Raw genomic sequence first — 8,901 nt, 5'->3', positions numbered from 1 at the left:
GTACGATACGAACTTCGAATTTCGGAGGCTTACTCCTAGCGCTAACTTATGAGTGTAGGCCACTTTATCCCCCCCCCCCTCCCCAATGTACCTTTCTGAAAAAAGACATTTATCTATTATTTCTCACTTTTTAGTGATTCGTAGCCAAAGTACATCTCACAACGATTCCATTAAGCCCAAACACGGCTTAGTTACGTTGTTTTATAACAGAGTTCCGTTGCCTACCTTCCGGCTTCAGCATCAGATCAGTTCGAAAGAATCTCTAACTTAAAGCTCCTTCTTAGTCGCTTATCTAGGTATATTAATCATGATAGACGAGCGAGCATTACTTAGCTTTGACGAGTTCCATTGGTCATCTACGGTCTTCTTCATCAGGTCCAGTTTACCAAATGATACTTTCTGAATGTAAATGCTTATCTTAATGCTAAAAATGACAAAATCGCCATAGGTGTACCTATAAAATTTAAGGTTTGCCCTCGATTTCCCTAGGATCCCATCATCAGATCTTGACTTGGTGACAATGGGACCACGAATAAAAAAATAATTTTGAAAACCGGTCTACAATTGACTGAGTAATCGGTGAACATACATAAAAAAAAACATTGGAACATAGGACCTCCTTTTTTGAAGTCGGTTAACAATAATTTTATCGTCCTCTGAAGCGGATGTTGCGGTTGCCGATTTATTGACATCCGCGGACGCGGATGCGGATATTATAAGGTTTACATCCGTGGATGCGGACATAAGATTTGTTAGTTTATTTTTATAAATTAAAAAATCACGCTGCGTCGGCGGTGCCATTGTTATTGTAACATAACCGGTATGGACAACTGTATTGTACCTATCCCTAACTATGATTATCACGGTAACATGATGTTTTTAGTACCTACCTACTTACCAACCATACCAAATACCAAATACCAAATTTGATTTCCAAACTTCCAAAATTGAAAATACAAACTGAAATATAGATGCACAGAAAAACCAGAAAAATAAAAAATAAAAAAAAGGTTTTACGGGATGACCGTAAAGTAAAAATTTGGAATTGAAATAAAAAATACAAAAAGATTCCAAAAAACCAATCTTAATTCCAAACTTCCACCAAAAACTAACATGAGCTTTTCAAATGTTTTATACTTAAATATACTCCAAGAGCCAATGAGCTTTAAATAATATTGGTACCTAATTTTTTAACATTATAATACCCCTTGATAACCCCTTTGCGATAATTCACATGTTAGTACTAACCTCAGACCGAGTGATCTTGTTTTTGTGTTCTCAGAATGTGGGAAGTTTCCCAGTAGGTATGCTAATACTGGAGATACCGTGTTCAGTTACCTACGAGTTGGTTTGAGGACAAATAATTGTGAAACTCGAGAAAAGTGATAATTCTGCGTTCTCCTTACTTAGAATCACGTGCACTATTGATTTTCACGAAGAAACAAAATGTACCAAATCTTTCATAATTTTTTAGGGTTCCGGAGCCAAAATGGCAAAAACGGAAACCTTATAGTTTCGCCATGTCTGTCCGTCCGCGGCTTTGCTCAGGGACTATCAATGCTAGAAAGCTGTAATTTTGCACGGATATATAAGTAAACTATGCCGACAAAATGGTACAATTAAAAATTCAAAAGAATTTTTTTTAGTGTACCCCCCATAGACGTAAAGTGGGGGTGATTTTTTTTTCTCATCCAACCCTATAGTGTGGCCAATGATGGGTATCGTTGATAGGTCTTTTAAAACCATTAGGGGGTTTAAAACGATTTTTCGATTCAGTGATTTGTTTGCGAAATATTCAATTTTAAAGTGCAAATTTTCATTAAAATCGAGCGTCCGTCCCCTCTAAAATCTAAACCGGTGGGTGGAAAAATTTGAAAAAATTCAGGATGGTAGTAATGCGTCGAATCCATTTAATATGAGCGAGTCTCACGTTAGTTTGATGTTCAAAAAAGGACAAATACACTTTGTACACAATTATTTATTTCATTTTTCTAATAAGTGAATCTTTACAAATGTTTGTGCTATTCCATTTAAACTAAATATTACTTCCATAATTAGTCGCTAGTACTTATATTTATCTATAAGACAATTTTTAATCGGGACTAGGAACATAATTTTCTAATTCAGTATACTTCGTTATTTTAGCATTAGAAATAAGGTATCTTGACGAGTCTTTTTATTTATATTATAACGTTTTAAAAAAAAACAGTAACTAACTATTACTTATGATACCAAAAGCATGTAAATGGTCATGGGTCGATCAACTTCTTCATGTACCTCGTTGCCATGGTTACGTCCCCTGGGCAACTCTTTAAAACCACGAGTTTCTATATGTTTTCTGTGGTTAAAATTAATCAAGCTTACATTTTTGTCATAGTTACAAGCTCATTATTTTATGCACTATCTCTTAAGCACTTTAGTCTCATATATTAAATCAGTTTTTTTAAGAAACTCTGTCGCTGTTGTCTCTTGGACAACGGGACAGAATAACAAACAAGAAAAAGTTGATTGACCCTCATACATAATTGCTAATTGTTACAAATTTGCTGCGACTTATTTTTCAAAAGTGCTTTTTAATAAAAAATACCACGTCAAAATCGCTTACCTCCTTTCTAATGCTAAAAAAATGAAGTATATTTACAATTTATTATTACACAAATTACGTGGTACCAAGCATTTCTTTTTTATAATATTTTTTATGAACTGAAACTCACTTTGCTCACCCGTGACCTTATTGGTAGCTAAGCTTAAGCAAGATATGCGTGTTCATGCAGTTCCTCCACCTAAACACTGTAAGAACACACACAAATCACACAAACCCATCTATCACCACCACCACAATACACTAACGCGTTTTGAACTCGACATCTGGTAGCATGGTGAACGGTTGTGTTGCTCTGAAGATGAGCTCTGGTTATGTTTAATCGTAACAAACATCCAAAACTCCAAATCTTTCTTCTTTATAATATTAGTATAGACAAGCAAACGGCGGAATTTTCATAGCAAAAGTATTGTATTGTATTGTAAAACTCTTTATTGTACGTAAAAACATGAAATTAACAGATAACAGGATAATAACTTACCCCCAAATTGGGATTGACCATTGTGTTTTATGGACTATTCCAGTTACTTATCGATTCTTCGCATGTTACCTGGGCCAATCAACTATTTTACCGACACTTCGGGCGTCTCCTGCGTTACCAAAATTGTCTCTGGAGTTACCAAAAAATCGTACTTCCAACAAGCTAATTCACGGTTTAATAGGTTGAACTTACGTAGAATGGTATGTTGTACACCATCTATTAAATTACAGAAAAAACATGTTTACTTACAAAAATCAGCAATTGTTTGAAAAATGTCGCGGACAGATTAGTGTCGGTAAAAAAGTTGATTGGCCCACCTACGAAGACTTATTTGTTCGTAGCATGTTACCGAATACCAATATCCTGTTATATTTGACCTCTATGATAAGCGACTTGCATCTTCTAATTAAAATAAATTACGTCACGTCACATATGACATTTGACATCGCTTGAGTTTCTCATAAGCATTCATCAATAATGCTTATGAGAAACTCAAGCGATATCAAATCTCTCCTCCGCCTCAGTGGAGCCGCAGCCTTAGGTTCCCGTGTTACCAAAATCGTGCTAACTGACATCGATAGTCGCTAAAACACAATGCTCCATCCCTCTCTTGACGTTTGATTTTTGCTATGAAAATTCCGCCCCAATACGTGTCATTATGTGACACTTGAAGTTTCTAATTCAGTTCAATAGTTAATATAGAGTGACCGCGTATCCAGTGGTTATCGGTTTTAAGAACATTATTGACATTGGAAATACAAACTGAAACGATACAGCATTCCGTGCTGCGTGCTATACCCCTACACCACCTCTGGACAGGAGTCAAAACACAAATTTCTCCTATGCACCACATATCTCAGCTTGCTTTTTTCTTTATTTAGCCACTTAAGCAGCGACACCAGCGACATCTATGTTTTAGCTCTCACCGAGAGACGTCAACACTCCTTCGGAACTAACCGCTCAGCCGGACAAGAGATGTCGCTATTAAGCAATGAAATTAAGATTTGGAGTAAAAAAAACAAAAAGACTGCAAAAACCAATCTTAACATTATTGCCTGTAATTAATTAAACAGTGAGTGAAGAGACCGTGATACTTACTGAATTCGATTTAAGCTGAATATTATTATATTTCAACTCCAAATCACCGATTAAAAATCATCATGCACAGTCAACCACTTTTTGATGTTTTTAAGCTTTGTTATATATACAATGTGTTACAAAAATACAAAAAAAAACATCATGGTTTGTTCAACATGTTTGAATCAATTCCTGAATTATCATAGAACGTTCTCACAGTAAGCGTCGTAATGATTTACCTATACTCGAGTTCAAAATTAGGCGAACTAGATTGACAACTGAAAATGTTACCAGACATAGCAAAAAAAATAGGCATAGGAATATGTCGATACAAATTTGTCGATATAACCTTGTGTTTGTGTAGACGCGGCATGAAAATGTTTGTCACTTTTGGACTTTATTTTCATAGCTTTAGGCCTGAAAACGACAAAAAGGATAACAACAAATAATAAAGTAACGAAAATTGTTCCAAACAAGCTGATGGCAGTTAAGTCGAATAAAATATATGAAATATCAATAAAACAAAATGGCGGATGGCGTTCTTACCGATTTACAACATTTTTTTGAAATCTTTCAAATAAAAGATTTCTTTTATTATATCGTATTGAGTTTTTTTCTAACATCGATATTAAGTTTTTTTTAATATCGATATTACAGCACTGGTGTAACTGTAACAACATTTGTGCGTAATTAACTGTCAAGTTGCTTCGCCTAATTCTGGACTCGAGTATACCTTGTCTCGCCACGGCTCGCTGTTGGAAAACTGCCTTTAAAAGTTGTATGTACTTTCAATGAGCACAAGTCACATTCACCAATCAGAGCGTCGCACTTTCCCTGGCGGGACAATATGGACCAATGAAAAGGGCGGACGGATGCAGCAGCAATGACAATAGGGAATATTAGTTAATATTACTGCAACTTTCTGCCGTCAGAGTGCAGCACTAGCACAAAACCGTAAACAGTTTTTTGAGTATCTTAAATGTCATATCATATTATTTCAATATTTTTTTTGGAAATATAGCTTTATCGTTACTATTGATGTAAATATCATATTATTTTGTTACTAATACAGAGTGAAAGGGGTGATGGGGAGATTCACACTGAGCAACTTTAACTATGGGACCAGCCACGAAATTGCAAAAAAAAAACTGCTGTTCCATACATTTCGAATAGTTAGCGATCAATTATCTCTTGATTAGGTGGTTTTTTTTTCGCAATTTTGGGGCTGGTCCCATAGTTAAAGTTGCTCAGTGTGAATCTCCCCATCACCCCTTTCACTCTTGCTCATGACCCCCATCATTCTGTATATCATGATTTTCAAAGGTACCTCTACCTATAATACTCTTTGGTCATGATCTGTCATGGCGACAAAATATAAAGAGAACTGACGTTGTCATGGAGGTTTGCGCTAGTGTCGCCCCCTGCGCAGAGCTTTGCCCTAATATGCCCTATTGGTCAAAATAAACGTTTGGTTGTGTGCGTGGTTCATATGAGTAAATTTGTTTTGGTATGAGTTTGTAGGAAGATGACTGTTATAACTAACGTTTAGGCTTTGTTACCACCAGAGATGAGCGACGAATGTGTTTTTCATGAACATACATCGTACTGAAAGACTATGACAAATAAGCAATAACAGAAGTGACACATAAATCGAGCAAAATTTTATGCCTACGAGTTCAAAATTTATTAACTTTATTTCTAACATCAGACCTCCATACTTGATTTGATTGATAGTAAGTACTTAAAAAGATTAACTACGCATTCGCAACGCAAACTCTTCAGTCACTTTTCCTATTTGACATTTTCATTTATTAATTAATTATTCGTAATAATAATTGTGTTCACAACATAATTACAGAGTGCTTTAAAAAATGTCGCGAAGGAAAAACACGTGCGATGAATTTGTGGAGTTGTAAAGGATTACCCCGAATCACAGGCTCGCGATACAAAATTATATAATAATAATAATGTCATTTAATTCAGGTTATTATCCATAGTTTGTTAGTTACAAAGCCTTATTATTATGTTAGTACTTAAGTAAAATTAAATCTTCATTAAAAACAATTCAATACTAGCTACTATATTGCTCCAAGTGCAACGTTAGTTTCCGTCAAACAAAACCTTCTGCGGAACGACATTTCAACTCGCAAATTTAACTTCTTAGATGCTTAGAATTTGTAGGCAGAATATATCCGTTTTACTAAATAGTCATTCTGTTGTATCTATTCTTTAACTGATTTGTTTTTGCTCCCGCGATGACGATGTATGTTCATGAACCAATAGAAACGCTTCATTTACCTCGCCTCGCTCCGCTCAGCCGTTTCCACCAGAAATGCTAGGATAGGTAAATTAAGCGTTCTTATTGGTTAATGAAAAACACACTCCTCGCTCATCTCTGGTGGAAACGCAGCCTTACCTGCAGCTTCGCACAAGTATACCCTTAGGCCTTTTACCGACCGCGGGTTTCATGACAAGCACATTAAGGTCGAGGGTTTTATTTGGAGGGTTGCAACCAAGGTAGCCCGCATGTTACGACACTGTTTACGAGCAAGTGTGATGAAAATAGACTTTACATAATAGTGGCCGGGGCCCCCTTGTAAGCTTGAAAAAGTCTGTGTCAGGACAGGAGGCACACTTGAGTTTATACCATGTAATGCAGAATGTCTACATATAGTATTAGGGTCAATCAAACTATTTTACCGACACTTTGGGCGTTCCTGCGTTACCAACATTGTCTCCTGCGTTACCAAAAATCGTACTTCCAACAAGATATTTCACGGTGTAATAGGTTGGACTTGCGTAGGATGGCATGTATTCATGTACACCATCTATTAAATCATCTGGTGCCTAGTGTTTGATCTATCGCCTCTCAAACAGAGGGTCGTGGGTTCAAACCCCGGCTCGCACCTCTGAGTTTTCGAAATTCATGTGCGGAATTACATTTGAAATTTACCACGAGCTTTGCGGTGAAGGAAAACATCGTGAGGAAACCTGCACAAACCTGCGAAGAAATTCAATGGTGCGTGTGAAGTTCCAATCCGCACTGGGCCCGCGTGGGAACTATGGCCCAAGCCCTCTTGTTCTGAGAGGAGGCCTGTGCCCAGCAATGGGACGTATATAGGCTGGGATGATGGGATGGATGAGATCTATTAAATTACAGAAAAAACATGTTCACTTACCAAAATCTGCAATTGTTTGAAAATGTCGCGGACAGATTAGTGTCGGTAAAAAAAGTTGATTGGCCCATTAATAAACAACAACTCAAATGATTTTTCGGAGATACCGCCTTTTGGGTTAGGAGAGCTGAATATACTATTTAAATTAAATGGAATATTCACAAAAATAGATATTAATTTGCACGTCATTTATACGTTAAAGCGCTCGGTTGTTTTAAGTGACAAACGCTGCGTTAACGCACATCAATTTTGTAACAGAAAGCGTAAGACAATGTTTGGTAATTAGATTACCTGATGCAAATCGATGTGAGTCAAACGCATTGCGTTTATCGCGTAAAACAACAGAGCGCTTACGCATTCACCGCCACCGACGCACATATGCGTTTTTGGAACTTCCCCCCAGTGCCGCTGTCATAATTATTCATACATTTTGAACGCACATGTGCGTCGGTGGCACCTGTAGTCAGACAATTCAAGTCAGGTGGCAGTGAATGCGTTAAACATGTGAACCAAATTATGTTATAAATCTATAAACGGGCGTTTAAAAAAAAATGTACCCTTGTAAATGTATTTATTTTTATGATTGAAATTGGGGTTTTGTTCCGCGTGCCTTGGTTGACTGGAGAATTCTCCAGTATTCTCGTGATCATGGCGCATACAACTGTGCCGAAATATAGAGAACAAATCCCGAATTTAAATCACACAATTAGTAACGACCGCGATAGTCTATTTATATAATTTTTTCATACAAAATTTTCTGACTCAGTAGCTTCGTAACGCCCATACTGAGTGTATGAAAAAACGTACAAAACTGTCATTTTTTTAAACTATCTTAATCGATTGTGCTCTTGATTCTGAGTAGGATATTATTTCCAAAATTGAAAAAAAAAGAAAAGGTACACTTTTTTTTGAAAATTCCGAAATACCATGTTTTACTTTATTACAGTCAATTTGCTGTCATCATGCCTACACGACCGACCGCCCTCTTCAAAGGTTTCGTCAATAAAAAAAAAACTATATGGCTCTACGTACAAGCATCAACTTAAGCTATTATTTATTAAACTAAGATATAATACAATTTACAGGTTCTCGTGAAGAAAATGCAATAGCGTTGCTTCGTAGTGTTTGGCGGCGTGCATCGCTCGCAGAGAGTGCCTTTCGCCCGGGTATACCTGGAAACAATACCATTCGTTAGTCTTGTGGCGACACCTGCCACATATTGTGTGATCAGCATTTTAGCTAACCACGCGGGGCCCGCGGCCAACGGACGCCAGTCGGTACACAACCACCTTACTTGCCACGCGCCTACCAAAGCGCCCCGACTCCCGCCTGGTTAGCCCGCCTTCTGAACTTTTCTATAACATACATGTGTGATATTAAAGAATATTAACTACCTACTTTGTTCATCTCTTCCATCCCAGTGCGCAACCCGAACTATAGACATTGTTAGTAAAACGCCACAAAAAGTAGTAGCGCCACCACATTTTGTGTTTTATTTTGTAACTGCTGAGGTTCATGAATGTCAACGGGCATCGATCATTTTGATTAATTAGCAAGCTATCTAG

The 8,901-nt window shown here is 37.0% G+C and overlaps 1 protein-coding gene and 1 long non-coding RNA gene across 2 annotated transcripts in view; both read right to left on the bottom strand.

Moving 5' to 3' along the window:
• Window positions 1-1,960: 1,960 nt before the first annotated feature.
• On the bottom strand, window positions 1,961-5,448 carry LOC141442865 (uncharacterized). Its single transcript, XR_012452975.1, has 2 exons — window positions 3,401-5,448; window positions 1,961-3,152 (listed from the first exon to the last, which is right to left on the bottom strand). It is a non-coding gene; the product is annotated as an uncharacterized lncRNA (long non-coding RNA).
• A 2,315-nt stretch (window positions 5,449-7,763) lies between these two features.
• The window catches only part of LOC141442876 (dipeptidyl peptidase 9-like), a 34,100-nt gene continuing 32,962 nt past the window's right edge, over window positions 7,764-8,901 (bottom strand). The window contains exon 19 of the mRNA XM_074108029.1: window positions 7,764-8,508. Within this exon, the coding sequence (XP_073964130.1) occupies window positions 8,416-8,508 (93 nt within the window). The 3' untranslated portion in view covers window positions 7,764-8,415. The remainder of the gene's footprint in view (window positions 8,509-8,901) is intronic.

This window comes from Choristoneura fumiferana, chromosome 26, assembly GCF_025370935.1.
Source record: "Choristoneura fumiferana chromosome 26, NRCan_CFum_1, whole genome shotgun sequence".
Taxonomy (NCBI): domain Eukaryota; kingdom Metazoa; phylum Arthropoda; class Insecta; order Lepidoptera; family Tortricidae; genus Choristoneura; species Choristoneura fumiferana.
This window is presented reverse-complemented; position numbering and strand designations above follow the sequence as displayed.